General features: G+C 42.8%; 1 protein-coding gene across 5 annotated transcripts in view; it reads left to right on the top strand.

The window, feature by feature from the left end:
* HECTD1 (HECT domain E3 ubiquitin protein ligase 1) overlaps positions 1-16328 on the top strand; it is a 4301832-nt gene that overhangs the window by 482959 nt on the left and 3802545 nt on the right. For 4 of the 5 annotated variants that reach the window (XM_044073824.1, XM_044073822.1, XM_044073823.1 and 1 more), the window contains exon 6: positions 8129-8314. In XM_044073824.1, coding sequence (XP_043929759.1) covers positions 8129-8314 — 186 coding nt within the window. The remainder of the gene's footprint in view (positions 1-8128; positions 8315-16328) is intronic. The other variant, XM_044073821.1, reaches the window with a different exon arrangement.

Genomic DNA, 16328 nt, shown 5'->3' with positions numbered 1-16328 from the left:
CTCTCCTTTACTAACACTATCCTTCAGCATAAAAACAATGGCTATCTCTCCTCTGCTACTTTCCTAGACCTATCTAAAGCATTTGACATGGTCCCACACAAACAACATACCTCTGTCCTCAATAACCTATCCTCCTCACAATCAGTCACCAACTGGTTTCAGTTTTACCTGTCTGACCGCCAGCCATATGTTGTATGGCAGAATGACACATCTCCCCAACTACCTTTCTCCATAGGGGTTCCCCAAGGATCCATCCTTGGACCACTACTTTTCTCTGTTTACACCAGTAATCTAGCCTCTGCCACCAAACATGGCACACTCATACAATACGCAGATGACTTGACCATCATCTGCTCAGCCCAGTCCCTACCCAAACTGCAAAAAGTCACATAGGAAGCCTTTTCCTCTGTTGAAACATGGTTATCCGATGCCCAATTAACTCAACCCAAACAAAACTAAACTACTCCTCTTCCAACCCACCAAACATACTCAAAACAACTCTCACTTTAACATCACAGCAAAAGACAACACCACTATATACCCAACTGAAAGCACCAAATTGCTATGAGTGGAAATGGACAATAAACTAAAATTTGACATTCACATATTCATGACCATAAAAAAAGTCCACAAAAAGCTAGGAGCGATATACAGAAATAAGCAATTTCTCACCAAAGCAGCAAAGATTTCAGTAGCAAATTCCCACCTTATCTCCACCCTACTTTATGCCTCTCCAATATATACCAACCTAAGGCAATGTTATCTAAACAAGCTAGAGACCTGCTACAACAAAATCGCCAAACTCGCCACAGGAGCATCCTACCGTAGTCACCACGGTCTCTCACTTGCTGAACTGGGCTGGCTTGAACTCCCTCACCTCCTTCAGTGGTATCAACTCTCACTCGCCCACAAACTAGTAAACCGTCCACTAAATGTCCCATCCCTCCAGAATCTACTCCAACCCTATCGCACCACCAGACCACTAAGATCCAGCAACAAAAATCGCATGCAGATCACTAAAGCCAATAACTCTGCTGGTGAAGCACTATTCTCTTGCGCCATAGCCAAATTATGGAACTCACTCCCACCCACAATTACCTCTATACCATCATGCACCCACTTCAAAACTTTACTAAAAGCGCACCTAAAAACATGCTGGCTATGCCCTTGCAACTCCCACTCTAATATCATCCACCCCATCCAACCACTACCTTTCTTTCCACTCCACTAACTACCTTGATTATAGCAAGCTCAGATGCTCATAAGCCTAGTACTTTTATTATACAGCAGGAACTTCTCATTGTAACATTTGTTAATGTCTGTTATGTACTTGTCTACTGATGTACTATGTTTTTCATCTGTAAATATGTTGTAAGTAATTGCTATGTTAAATTGTTAATCGCTATGTAATCCAATGTAACTACTGTCTGTTTATTTTACTGTGGAGCTTTTCTCCTCGGGCCTCCACTGAAAATGGACCTACGTCCAGTCGGACACTCCCGGTCAACAAATTTAAATAAATAAGAGTTGGATCTAAGAGCCTGGAAGAAATGTGATCAAGCCAGATCAAAGACCTATTCATTGGGGAAGAATGAAAATGATCAACCCGTATACATAGTTTTGGTGGATACATAACTTTTATTTTTGTCAGGTCTTTTCTTCATGGGATGCTGGATCTGGGTTCTATACTTCAGATCTCCTAGAGAATCTAAAAGCTTTGGGAATCTTTCCCATATATAAGTAATACAACAGCAGTGCTCAAATGAAGGTGTGACAGTAAAGTTGTGTAAAAACTTGTCGTAACAGTAGATTACCATGTAGTTCACTGCTGCAGTCATCTACTCTCTCCTCCTTTCCCCCTCCTGTTTAAATATATTTTCATTTTCTTGTTAACCAACATTGATCTTTCATTTTTTTTTCTCCCTAGCCGTTTGTTTCCCTTATGACATTGGCATGGTTCCTACTTTTTGCCTCAGTTTTCTCTGTTTGGGGCAAGAAAAGTCCTGAGGAGTTTCATACCTATATGGCTATTATGTACCAGGACATTTCCTCAAGCCCTGGTCATAATGCAGATGTATGTCAAAAATAGCAGGTGCTCACTTTCCTGTATGTGAAAAATAGTGATCCACTCAAACTTCTAGTGTTATACTGCATTCTTACTCAGCTGTACCTTAAGGGATACCCACACGTATCTGTACTGTACAGTATTTGTCTGGGTTATAGCTAAAACTGGTCCGTATAGCAAACCTTATAACATTTAAAATAAAGATTGCAAGAAAGTGTGTAGAATTCTTTTAGAAGTATTTTTTTGTTTAATTTGAGTAGTGAGATGGGATTTTTAGACTTTTAAAATGGCTTCCTGATGTTCTTCATTCCACATTGCTGCAGTCCTAACCATTGGGGGTAGTCCGCTGTCCCAGTCGGCCCGAATACCAAAGTATATGGCTGACGTCGGTCAAGGCGCATTAGACTGACGTCAGTACGTCAGGGTACTAATGCGCATGACCGACGTCATATCCTCAGTCTTTTTTGCCGCATGGTCCGATGCAGAAGCAGTTTTGCGAGTGCAGGTTGGCGTTGTGAAATTTTCTGAAGTCGGAGTTTCAGACCGAATCAAAGTTGGCTAAGTACCCCGTTGGGGAATATTTTGGTTTTTTCTTGCCTCAGTATTTAACCGGATGTCAGAAAAAGTGAATAACTGTATTTCTTGTGGGAAACAGATACCTCATAGGGATTACCATACCTTGTGTATACCTTGTTTAGGGCCTGAGCACGGCGTTGTTGGATGGCGCTCTTGTGCTAGATTTAACAAACGCACTATTAAGAGAAGGTTAGACTGTGCCAGGTTAGTTTTTGGGAAGCGTTGTAATTATAAAATGCCGTCGGATGCTCCGACGCCCGCTTCGTCCAAAAGCGCAAGGACAAAGCAGCAAAGCCTAGGGTGGAAGAACCGGCAGTCCCGGACGTCGGTTCTTTAGAAGGTTCTGTGGAGCCGGAGGTTTTACCAGGAGTTTCTTTAGAGTCTCAGGGAGAGACTTTACTGTTACAGGATGTGTCCTCTCAGGAGGTAGGCCAGGCTGAAGGGGCTTCTCAGGTGGCTGTTCTTCCCTCTCTTCCTAAGGTGGTTAGAGCCCCCCCTTCTGTTTCCAAGGCTTCTTTGAGAGGCAGGCCAGGTTTAACTTCAGTGGGGGTTTCTCCTGGCTCTTCAGGATCTTTGCCTAAGAAACATATGCTTAAAATGGCAGAGGGTTTGATTGCTATGATTAGAGGCTCTATGCCCCCTCCTGATAAGAGGCCCAGGGTGGAGCCTGAGTTTGAGAGTTTTGAGCAGTGTTCGGAGGCTTCTGAGTCTTCGGCTGAAGACTTGCAGGAGTATCCTCCTTATTCTGATTCTGATGTGGATGATTCTACTCCGTCAGCTTCTCCTCCTGAGGATTTTTCATTTTCAGAGACTCTGCATTCCATGAGGGAGCATTTTAAATGGGAAGGCCAAGATTTCTCTGATTCCAGGAAGAGGCTTAGGGAATTCTTGTTTTTACCCCAGCATAGGCCTTTAGCTATACCTCCTGTTCTGAATGTGGTGGAAGATGTTTTTGCAGAGGCTTCCCTAAACCCTGATTCTTTGCCTCCTGCCCCAGTTAAACCTGATAGGTACTATAGGGTGCCTGAAGCTCACAAGTATCTTTTAAGAGTCCTAGGGCAGACCCGAAACTGTCTCTCAGGGGCCTAAAGGTGTTAAGGCTTCTGTTGTTAAAAATCCTGTTCCTCCTGATAGAGGCAAGGGCTTTGGATAGATGGGGAAAGAAAGTGTATACTTCTTCCACTTTAGCCATCAGGCGTTGAATTGCCAGTTTCACATGTTAAAATATCAAAATTATCTCCTTTCACAATTGAAGTCTAAGGTAGATGCTCTGGCGGAAGGTATTGAGTGTAAAGAGTTGCAGGATTTAGTTCATGTGTCTGAACAGGTGGGTAAGCATTCACTGCAATGTGGTTTTGATGCTGTGCAGGCCTCCTCGAGGGTGGCTGCCACTGGTTCTGTTCTTCGTAGGCACGCCTGGTTGAGGGATCAGAATTTAGCTGAGCATGTTAAGACAAGGATTTTGGATGCTCCTTTACAGTCTGACGTGTTGTTTGGTTCGCCTGTGGAAGCAGTTTTAAAGAAAATGGAGGACAAGGCTAAGTCTATGCAAACTGTTAAAGATTTTTTGCAGGTGCAGCCTCCGAAGTTTAGTAGAAATTGGCCTATAAAGGGATGGACATATCCTACTTATGATTCCCAGTCTAGGGGTAGGTCTAGACGTGGTAGGGGCAGAGCTCAAGGTTCTTTTAGGCCTAGAACAGGGAGTTCACCTGCTCAGACTTCTGGTGAGGGCAGGGGTCAGTCCTTTCGTAAACAGACCCAATGACCTGCCTTTTCAGCTGCCAGTACATTCTCGTCTGGCAGCACCTTTGGGAGGAAGGCTGGCTGTTTTCAAAGAAAATTGGGATTTAATTACCCAAGACAGATGGGTTCTGGATATCATTCACCACGGTTACAGGTTTTATTTCCATACCTTGCCTCCTTTCAAAGGCATGCCAGACATTCCTCCTCTACAAAGAAAAGAGGCTCACAAGCAGATTTCTCTGTTACTCCAAATAGGGGCCATTCAGCCAGTCCCTGTGCCAGAAAGGGGCCTAGGATTTTATTCTCGCCTGTTCCTAGTACCAAAGAAGGGGGACACGTGGAGACCAATTTTGGATTTATCTATCCTCAACACTTATCTAGACATTCCCAAGTTCAAAATGTTGACGTTACAACAGCTTTTACCTCTGCTGGGCAAAGATCACTGGATGGTAACTTTAGATCTCAAGGAGGCTTACCTTCATGTGCCTATCAGACTGAGTTGCAGGAAGTATCTACGTTTTCGAGCTGGAAATTCCCATTATCAGTTCTCTGCATTGCCCTTTGGCTTATCTACTGCCCAGAGTATTCACAAAGGTTCTGGCTCCAGTGATAGCTTACTTCAGGCTAAAAGGAATTCAAATCTATCCTTACTTGGACGACTGCCTGATTCTGGCTCAAGAAAAGGAAGACCTTTTACAGCATTTGGAATATGTGATAGCAGTGCTAAGATGCCTAGGGTATTCTGTGAGCGAAATAAAGTCCAGTCTAGTACCCTCTCAAGACATGTGCTTTCTGGGTGTGAGACTGAATACAGCAGCCCAGATGGCCTTTTTAACCCCGGACAAACAAAAGAATCTTTCCATTTACTTCCATCAACTATCTCTTCAGTCCGGGCTGACTGCAAGGACAGTCCTTCAAGCCTTAGGGTTCATGGCATCTTGTATTCTGGTGCTTCCCAATGCCAAACTGCATATGAGGAAGCTGCAGTGGTATCTCAAAAATGTATGGACACAGCACTGCCAGGATTTGGACACTGTCATTCAAATAATACCTTGCATTCAACAGGAATGTTTGTGGTGGGCTCAGGAATGTCACCTAAACAAGGGACTCTCTGTGACCCGGCCAGAGGCGAGTCAGATTCTAACGACAGATGCCTCAGACATTGCTTGGGAGCTCATCTAAATGGAAAGTGGATACAAGACAAGTGGCCTGCCAGACTACAGCATCTACATATCAACATAAAGGAGATGTTAGCAGTCCAATTTGCATTAATGGCTTTCAAGGAGTTACTTCTTCCAGGGCAGGTGTTGATTCTAACAGACAACACAACTGTCATGTGGTACATCAACAAACAAGGGGGAACACATTCTTACCCGTTGTGCAGGCAAGCAATGATTTTATGGGAGACTGCGCTCAGCTTGCAACTAACTCTTCAGGCAAGGTTTCTGCCGGGAGCACAGAACTCCTTAGCAGATGTGTTAAGCAGACAAATCATGGATCCCCACGAGTGGAAACTGGATCTTCATGTATTTCAGAAATTGACAGTGTCATTGGGAACTCCAGACATAGATCTGTTCGCTTCTCCACTAAACCACCAGCTGCCAAAGTTTTGCACAAAGAGGTTTCATCACACAGCCTGGAAAGTGGATGCTCTTTCTTTCAGTTGGAAAAATCTTCATGTGTATGCCTTTCCACCTCTGCCTCTTCTCCCAAAGGTGCTCCTAAAGGTCAGACAAGACAAGCCAAGGATGATTTTAATAGCTCCAGATTGGCCTCGGCAACACTGGTACCCATTACTGAGGAGTCTGGTAAGGAAGCTTCCATGGCCTTTACCTTTGATTCCACATCTGTTGTCTCAGAGGGACGGTCACCTGCTCAATGTCAAGCTTCACTCTCTTCATCTAACAGCCTGGCATATTCTGTTTTGAAACACAGCAGGTCTCAACTTCCTCAACAAGTTTTAAATGTGATTATGGAAGCCAGAAGACCTAGTACAAGGAAAGTGTACGCAGAAAAATGGAAGAGATTTTTATTTTGGAGTGCAGCAAAAAAATGAGATTTCTGAGCCTAATTTGAGTGTGGCTCTTCAATATCTTACTGAGTTATTGGACAAAGGTTTGTCTTTCTCTTCCATTAAGATTCATGCTGCAGCAATTTCAGCTCACTATGATTGTGACCCACCATTGTTTTCGCATCCTTTGTTCAAGCAATTTCTTAGAGGGGCAAAGAATATAAGACCCCCACGTAGAGCTCCTACTCCTGCTTGGGATCTCAATTTTGTGTTGGAGAAACTTACTCTACAACCTTTTGAGCCTGCGGCTACTGCTGAATTGAAATACTTGTCATGGAAGACTGCTTCTTTGTTGGCCATTACTTCTGCAAGAAGGGTTTCTGAATTGCAGGCCCTTATGGCGGTAGAGCCTTTTTGATTTTCCATAAGGATAGGGTATCATTACGTACTAATCCTTCCTTTATGCCTAAGGTGGTTTCTAGTGTGGCTTTAAACCAAACTATTCATTTGCCTACTTTTATGCAGATCCCCAAAATAAGGGGAAAAGATTTTGCACACTTTAGATGTACACAGGCAATTGCGTTATTATTTAAGCAGGACTAAGGATTTTAGGCAGTCTCAGCAGTTGTTTGTTTCTTTTGCTTTGAGTTCTCAGGGCAAGCCTGTGTCAAAACAAACTATTTCTAAGTGGATTGGGTTTTGCATTGCATTTTGTTATTCCCATCATGGCAAGGAGATTCCAGCTGGGATTAGGCCTCATTCCACTAGGGCTACTGCCACTTCAACAGCATTTCTAAGGTGGGTGGCAACTAAGGATATTTTGGAGGCAGCTACTTGGAGTTCAGTGCATACTTTCTCTAAGCATTATCACCTTCCTCTCTACTCTAAATCTAGGGCTGGTTTTGCCACAGCTATTTTGCAAGGCATGTTGACATCTCCTGCTTCCTTATGATTTGCCAGCCTCCCTTACCTCTGCTTTGGGATTCTACCCAATGGTTAGGACTGCAGCAATGTGGAATGAAGAACATAGTACAGTTTTGTACCTACCATAAATGTGGATGTTCGAGGATCCACATTGCTGCAGTCCAATTTACCCTCCCTCCTTCCCCTCTGTGTTTAGGGGTGGTTGTGTAGGTGAGGTTATACTTTTGTAATTTTGTATATATTGTACATATTTTTTGGTTTTGGCCTTGTCTTTTTAGGGTCTTCTGACATCTGGGGCAAGAAAAGACTGAGGATATGACGTCGGTCATGCGCATTAGTACCCTGACGTACTGACGTCAGTCTAATGCGCCTTGACCGACGTCAGCCATATACTTTGGTATTCGGGCCGACTGGGACAGCGGACTACCCCCAATGGTTAGGACTGCAGCAATGTGGATCCTCGAACATCTACATTTATGGTAGGTACAAAACTGTACTTTTTGCTGAGGTTTAAAGTGACTGAGTATGGCATTAATGAAAAGAGTTGTTTAAAGTGCTGTGTTTTTTGCATCGTGGATTTTCAAAGTGTGTGCAGAATAAGCAGCTTGTGCGCAGAGCTCACAGTTAAGTTTAGAACCATGATATGTATTTTTAAGCAACCCACAAGAGTTGTGATCTTTTGGGATTGCTCTACAGTATTAATTCTAATTTTTGTCCTGTTTTGCAGACTGCATCGTGATGATGAAGAGTTTGTTGTTAGATGACTCCAACTACAGTGTGTATATTTTTGTTTAATGTATTTACAGGATGATGATGATGGACACTTACTGGCCTTGCAGATTATTCGAGATCTTGTAGATAAAGGTGGTGACTTGTTCCTAGATCAACTTGCCAGGCTTGGTGTAATCAATAAAGTATCTACTTTGGCAGGTCCTACTTCTGATGATGAAAATGAGGAGGAATCTAAGCCTGAAAAGGTGAGATTTCTGAACGTAAGTTGTCTTTCTCTTTTCATAAGAGTTAAACTGAAGAATAAAATGCTCCATTAGAATTATACTGTTAACAGAATTATTTAATCTTTTGACTTCTCCATGTACTTTGTTCCAGGTAGGAAGTTCTTGGTGTGGTAAGTGATTTCTTGTTGAATTAATCACGAGGTGTAGTATAATAGAATACCATTAGAAAGTTGAGCTTTAGTTAGTTTTAAATTTGATACTTGTGTGTTGTTTTTCAGATGTCATTTCATCTCATTGTAGGTGTGTGCGTGCATGTGTGTGGTATTAGACAACTGCAGCAGCGCTTAGACATTTGGTGGTGTGAACATTAGTTGTAGATGATTATTACTGTTGATGTTACACCCCGACCCCATGTGCAAAAATGGGGGGGGGGGGCGCTGGTTGTGGATGAATGGATTTCAGTATTGTATAATCAGAGACAGACTTCTGAGGATTGGTCTTTGTAGTCAGCTACAAAATGGTGGTAACCATAGAAATGACATGAGGGTTATGTTGCCTGTCAGATTTTAAAAGATTCTGTATACATACTGTTTTTTTAATACTCGCCTGTTATATAGATTATTACTAGGCAGATGACCTGGATGACCATTAAGAAGGCCAAAAAAAAAAAAAAAAAAAAAAAAAAACCTAATAGAAGCACTCGTATCTCCTTATTAATAAGGAGAAATTAATCATAGGCACTAAACAGCTTATAATTGCAAAGTACCTTGCTAAGGTAAGGGAAAACAGCTTCTGTACTTTAAAAAAAAAAAAAAAAAAAAAAAAAAAAACTAGGCATGTCCAGGGGTCAGCTTAAGTTGATTTCTCCTGTCCACCTGGTGAATCTGGGCATACTGGGGCAATACTGCAAGTACCTCTTGTACACAGACAACCCTCTCCTCCTACCACCCAACACTACAGCCTGTGAGAGATGCACTTACATAGCCAAACTGGAAGCAAAGCTCTCTCCACCAAAGATTGTGCTAGACAGTCGAGAAAAGAAGGTTAACACCTGTACTACACTTCAAGCAGCACATAGCCCTTATAAACCTCACACAACCAACACCCACACATAGCAACACTAAATCCCCATATGCGGAGGCCCTTAACTGTAACCTGCCCAAGCAACAAGGACCTTCGAAGCTGAAACGCAAATAAACACCAATCACAACCCAAGTGTCACATAGCTCACAACACCAGTGTGCCACCCAGCAACATTCCCTAAGGCAAGACACCATACCTAACACTTCAGTCATAGGTCACTCTGTAGTCAGGCACACTGATGTCCCACTCACCAGGCTGAACAAGGAGAAAATTAGTGAGCTGCCTGTCGGGTGCCAGGATCCGCCACATAACTCATGCACTTAAGTCACTCCAGAACTAGTACAAATATGACTCTGTCGTTGTCCATGTTGGAGTGAATGACTTGAGACGTACCTCCCTGGACTACATGAAAAGAGACATGGAAGAGCTCTCGGATCATGTGGCCCAGGCAGGTATAACCCTAGTCCTGAGTAGCATCATGCCTTCACCCAGAATGATACTACAATAGAAGGACAAAATGATTGACTTCAACAATTGGATAAGCTTCTGGTGTCATTCAAAGGGGATCCAGTATCTGTCTGCCTGGGACGACATGATCGACAGACCACGATGCTTTGCCAGAGATGGCCTGCACCTGTCGCCCCTGGGATTCAGGTTACTGGCTAATGGTCTTGCCACCCCTATAGTGTCTTTTTAGGCAAAGTTCAAAGGACAAAACCACCACCGTAACCGGTACAAGCATGCAAAATCTGAAGGTAATGCTGCTCGATGCTAGAAGTCTAAACCTCAAGATGCACACTCTCGAGGCACTCCTAAAAATGGAGAACATCGATATCTGTGCAGTAACTTGAGACTTGGTTCAATGCTCCAGAGAGCACCCCTGCAGTACCAGGCTACAACTCTTACCACACTTTTTGGCCACCAATCCAGGATCAAAACACTGAAGGTGGAGGAGTGTCCATATTCACTAAGGATATGCACACCACCAGGTTAGTTGCCCAACACAGAGTCTGAAATTCTCCAGGTGCAACTAACACTAGGTAAGACTGCAGTCCAAATTGTAGCTTGCTGCAGATCTCCCAAGATGCCCCAAGATTCTCACTGCATCTTTCTAAACATACTGGAAAATATTAATATACAACCAAACACCCTAATACTGGTTGATTTCAACTACCCTGCCATTAACTGGGAAAACTGCTCGTGTACCAACACCTTTGCCCAATGGTTCTTGAAATTCATAAATTCTGATGCCCTGGATCAACTAATCTATAGTCCCACCAGAGGCTCCAGTATCCTAGACCTGGTCATTACCAACATGGGAAATCGATGCTCCACACCTATGGTCATCCCCTCGTTGGTCAGGTCAGACCGTAAGCTAATCACCCTTAACGTCCACATCCCACCCCCACCCCCCCAGTAAGGAAGCCCCCATAAAAAACTTCTCCCAAACCAACTTCATGCTACTCGAGTCAGAAGTTACAAACTTCATGACACCCATGCAGACGGGAACTGAAAGTTCGACTGCTGAGTCTTGCACTAAGGCACTGTATGAGCACATCCACTCATGCATGAATCGTGCCATCCCAAATGGAACCAAAATGCTCTCCTCCAAAAAAAGGAAGCCAATCTGGTGGTCCCCTGCCATAAACAAACTTTTCAACAAAAGGAAGTAACTGTTGCAGAAAAGAGGAAAATCCCAGGATGCAAAAAACTCTTACCAGCCTCAGTAAGAAGCTGAGATCCCTCATAAAATCCTCCAAAGCTAGTTACAAAAATAAAAATGACAGATTCCAAAGACAACCACAAGGCATTCTATAACTGTCAAGAATCTAAATGGCAGTGCTCAGATCTGCTCTGAGCTAGAACAAAATGGCATTAAATATACTGATCCGAAGGATATTGCCAGTCTCCTGGCAGTTCGATTCAGTGCCAACTTCACCCCCCTCTCACCCTTTAAATGGCCTATCTCAATACCAGAAGATTACCAAATTCCAGTAGTAATGGCCACACAGGTAAAAAACGCACTCTCCAAAGTTAAGAATACAGCATCCACTGGAACAGAGGACATCCCGGGCTGTTTACTACATGAACTACAAAATGAACTGGTGCCTCACCTGTCATGTTTAATCATACCCTCACCTCAGGCTTCATGCCCACTGAGTGGCACACAGCTACAGTTATCCCACCCCACAAGGGGGGATCCACCTTGGATCCCGGGAACTATTGCCCCATCAGTCTGACAAGCCTGATCTGCAAGGCCATGGAACGTATTATCATGGAACTTATAAACAAAGGCATTAGCAACCTTAAAACACTGGACCCCACCCAGTTTGGGTTCGTGAAGGGCCGATCTTGTCTCCTGAACCTGATTGAGTTCTTCAGATCAGTCTCCAGAGCCATGGACCAGGATAAGGCAGTCCACACAGCCTATCTGGACCTCGCCAAGGCCTTTGACACCATCCCCCACTCTGGAATCATAGATAAACTTAGTAAGCTGGGCATTAATCCATACGTCACTTGATGGGTTGCCAACTGTCTTACTGACAGAACCCACACTGTAAAAGTAGCTGACTCCAAATCCAGCTCCAGACAAGTGGCAATTGGTGTATCTCAGGGTTCAGTCCTGGGACCTCTCGTTTGGCATCTACTTCTCTGAAGTACAGGCCAACACTAAGGGACTCTGGTTAACAAAGTTAGCAGATGACTGCAAACTGGGAGCCATTATTGAATCCCAAAATGATGTGGATACCTTTACAAAAGGGCCTTACAGAAACAGATGCTTGGTGCCACAGCCATGGGCTTAAGCTCAAAGCCAAGGAATGTATAGTTATCCCCTTTGGGAGAAGATCATGTACCTGTGAATTACCACACAGGTGGCAGTACACTAAACACCGAAAGTGTGATAGACTTGTGGTCACAGGTGGACAGGGGTCTCACCTTCAATAACCACATCGCCACAACAGTCAGGAAATCCTGTGTGGCACACCTTATCACTAAGGGCTTTTCATCCATGAAAAAGGAGGTCATTGTCCCACTGTACTCATCCCTCATTAGACCCATTATAGAATACAACACCCCATTTGGTATGTACCTCTAAAGACATCTGCAACAACTGGAAAGGCTGCAGAAATACCCCACTAAAAGAATCACAGGCCTAAAGCAGATGCGCTATGCTGACCGCCTTAAAAACTCCAGCTGTACTCTGTCGCATTTCGTCTACTCCGAGGCGATCTTTGCTTAACATACAAGGCCATGTCAAACCCAGAGCTGTTGGACATGCTACACTTAAAGAAATCCCAATCCCTCAGAGCCACACGCTCCAGGGCTCTAAACATTGTCATCACAATAAACAAAACATGCTGGAGAGGGATAGGTTCTTGACCCAGAGACTCCCCAGACTCTGGAATAGACTGCCAATACATGTCAAGTAGAGCGCCTGTTTGGCCCTCTTCAAAAGGAACCTTGATGATTGGATGAGAGAGAGGAAATTCACCCCGGGTATCAAGTCACTCGCCCTGGGTATGGGACTCTTGTACTGAACTTCCATTGGGCATGGTCTTGGCCTTTAAAAAAGGGAAGTTATTGCCTGACAGGTCAAACCAAAGGCTCGTATCTCTAGAACCATAAGAATTGCTAGAAGACTGTAAGTGGCAAACTGTTTAGCACAAAGTAACATTTACAATGGTTGCATTCATTCAGTTCTAAAGCTTAAGCGGCATTTTATAAGCCACAGTAACCACAGTAAATATGATTTATGTAGTGTATAAACAGTTTGATATTTCAGTAATCAAGCAACACACATACTGCTAGAAGCATTATCTTTACAGTTCTGAGAGTTTTCATATGAGGCTAATCAGTTCTGTTACTTGATTGTGAGATATTAAGAGAAATTTGAAAACTGTTGCATAGAAGTAAATTGCATACACATTTTCAGTATCTCTTGATCTGCACTAGAGATCAAATATTAATGCAGTTTTCATTGTGTAAGCTTTGTTAAAACATTTTAATAGCTTGCATGTAGCATGGTTTTGGAATTATTGAAACAAATATAAACAAGCAGTGTTTGATGCCTAGATGTGTCAGTAGGATATAACTGCAGAAACACCTGGAGATGTCACTAGGTTATAATGGACTAAGAGAAAAATAACCATTATCGTCATCTTAATCTAATTACCTTTGGTACTTAGCTGAATGAGGTAACATTTTTTATTTGTGGTAGATAACATGGTGATAAAAGGAATGGTCATCATTGACAAATGTGCCTGTATCTGTGATGTTGTGTTGTGTCTTTCGGCTTTTCCCGATTAGGGGTCACCACAGCGGAACTCCGGTCCGCTAATGATTGGCAGTAGATTTTTACGTGCCAGGTTTCCAGCCCTGACGCGCAACCTTTAATGAAGGTACACCCATTCACGCATGTCTGCAGACAGAAGACGCTCTAGCTGAGAATCGATCGGGACAACGTCTTGCTGTGAGGCGACAACGCTACCACAGCACCACCACCGATAACAGTATTAATTTGAAGGGGATCCACTTATGTGATATGGATAATTTTGCTCTTTCAAAGTACTTGTGGGGACATGTGGAGCATTAGAGTTTTTCCCCAACTTGGATTGTATTTGTGTTTGCAAGTGAATTGTAGATTTAATTCATTTGATACACTTTTTCCCTGTAGGTCTTTGATACAAGCCAATATTTGAACTTTTCTGGCTTAGGTTTGATCGTATTAATAGAGCGGTTTGCTGTTTTCACTTGCACTGTACATGTTGCCTTGTTTAAGTGTGCACATACTAGTATTAATTGGTGTGACTTTTGTAAAACCCCATTTTGGAAAGGACTGAAGGCAAGTTTCATGTTCTCAAGTAATGTAAGCTAGTGACTTGTCTCCCCAGAAACCACTAGTTCTGCTTTTCGTTGGGAGGGGTCTTTGCGAGAACTGCTGCTTTGCATCAACAGACTTGGGCGAAGTCTCTCTCTTGGACTGACCTTTGTTACATTAAGAATCTACCCTGTTCAGGGATGGCTGTCACCTGCAGCACTAGCAATCTGGGTTTCGACATGCAGGATATAGTAATGAGTCTGAGAAAGTAGGGTTGAGCATTGATTGGAGTACTTTTTTTTTCTGTAGGAGGGTTAAAGGAGATTGCTTAGTGTAGAGAGAAATCATGGCACATGTACTATACTTTTGTACAGCAGTTACAGGTGGCTTCCATGGCCACATAAATTTAGTGACTTTTAATATTTTTGGAATTCTGGTTGAGGAGGCAAGCTTGGGAACACATGGGATCTCTGTTGGCTGTACTTATGTCTTAGCTGCTTGTGCACTATCTTACCCAGATAGAGTGATTAAAGCAGCATACCATGCCATACTAGCCTGCTGTAAGATCAAATCCATGTAATTGATGGTGTTCAGACCTTGGAGTGTTATCTGTATTCTCTGTTTCTGAATTATATTTTCTTGTAAGTGTTTGAGACATAGTAGCTGTCAAAATACTGAATCCACTTAATGTGCAGGTATAGGCTATAGAGCATTGTCCTTAGTACTTGGTTATTTTGACCACCGGAGTGTTTGTTTCCTTAGTTGCACTGCTAAGTGAGGTCCCTGTGGCTGGACATTGGGAGTTAATCAATGAACTTGTTTTATCTGTGCGCCATGGTGACTTGTTAAATTAAGGAATATATGTCTTTGCAGCCATTTGGTCTGTTTGATTTGAAGATCTGATTGCTGGTTTATGGTGGTGGCTTTTAAATTAAGGAGTATGGACAATGATCTGGGCTGTGGACTTGACTGGTCTTTGTCTTGTTTTTTGGAAGGAAGAGTTTGTTCATTGGCGTTTGCAGGTGTTCCCTAAGTTAGTGAGACTGAGGCTTTCAGTTTTTTGACAGATTTGGAGTTGGATTTTTTGGTGGAATATTGCGATCCTTTGTTATATTGTGTCTTCTGCTCTCTCCAAAATTGTTTTCTTTATTGATTGAAGATTACTGGCTTGCTGTGTTGATGGTTATATTTACAGAATCCAGGGCAGTATTGCTACTTAGGAAGCTTTTGATTTAATGTATTTTGCTTTGAAGGCTTTTGTTTACTGCACTTTTAACGTGTGGGATGACTGACTGCTCATTGCAATGCCTTGTTTCTTGTGTTTTACCAAGTCACCATGGTACGCTCAGTCTGAAACAGGGAAGTATGGTGGGGGTGTTTAGTCTGGAACCAATGACTGTGGATGCAAGGAGGTCTGAATCCTTTGAATACATGTGGAGTGCAAGAATAATCATAATGGGCCCTCATTTGTGTCATTTACCAAGTTACTTGGGTGTGTGTTTTTGCAAGAGATCTTATCAGTCTAGTTTGTCAAGCTCTTAGATGGTTGATCAAGGGGGATTTTGATGCTTGGATGATGAAACCGTTGAGTAGGCCATGGAGCTTTTTAGATTTGAAGTTTTGGCTTCACACTGTCGCACATCTAGTCAGGATGAAGACTAACATTGTGGGCTTTGTTCAAGCAGCTTTATTATATATAAATACAACATGTAAACAAAGTAGTGTCTCATGCATAGATGTTCACACTCTGGCTGTACTCACAAAATGGCACTGAAGTCAGCACATGTTTGCTGTTTATACTGCTTGTTCAAGTCTTGGAAATGCTTCTTAAAGGTACACGTGTTCTGTATCCTCCTTTGAAAAAATAACATTGACAATATTGACTGACAATGCTATAGGTACAGAGTAATCTTCCATCATGCACTTACACAAAGCTAAATACATATATACAGCTATGTCCAAGTTGCTGTGTATCTCACACTGGGCCTGGAGATACGACCATATCGTATGACGTATAAATTGGAATTAGTAACTTGGGTTGTCTTTATTGAATGTTCAGCCTTAGGGATGTTATGAACATTATCAGAAACGGTAGTGGGAATCGAAACACGTTCTGGGACTTGAACACTGTCTGAATCACTATGAGAT

The sequence above is a fragment of the Protopterus annectens genome, chromosome 6.part0 (assembly GCF_019279795.1).
Source record: "Protopterus annectens isolate FY-2018-M chromosome 6.part0, PAN1.0, whole genome shotgun sequence".
Lineage (NCBI taxonomy): Eukaryota > Metazoa > Chordata > Ceratodontiformes > Protopteridae > Protopterus > Protopterus annectens.
Note: the sequence above shows the minus strand (reverse complement) of the source record. Positions and strands in the feature narration are given on the sequence as shown.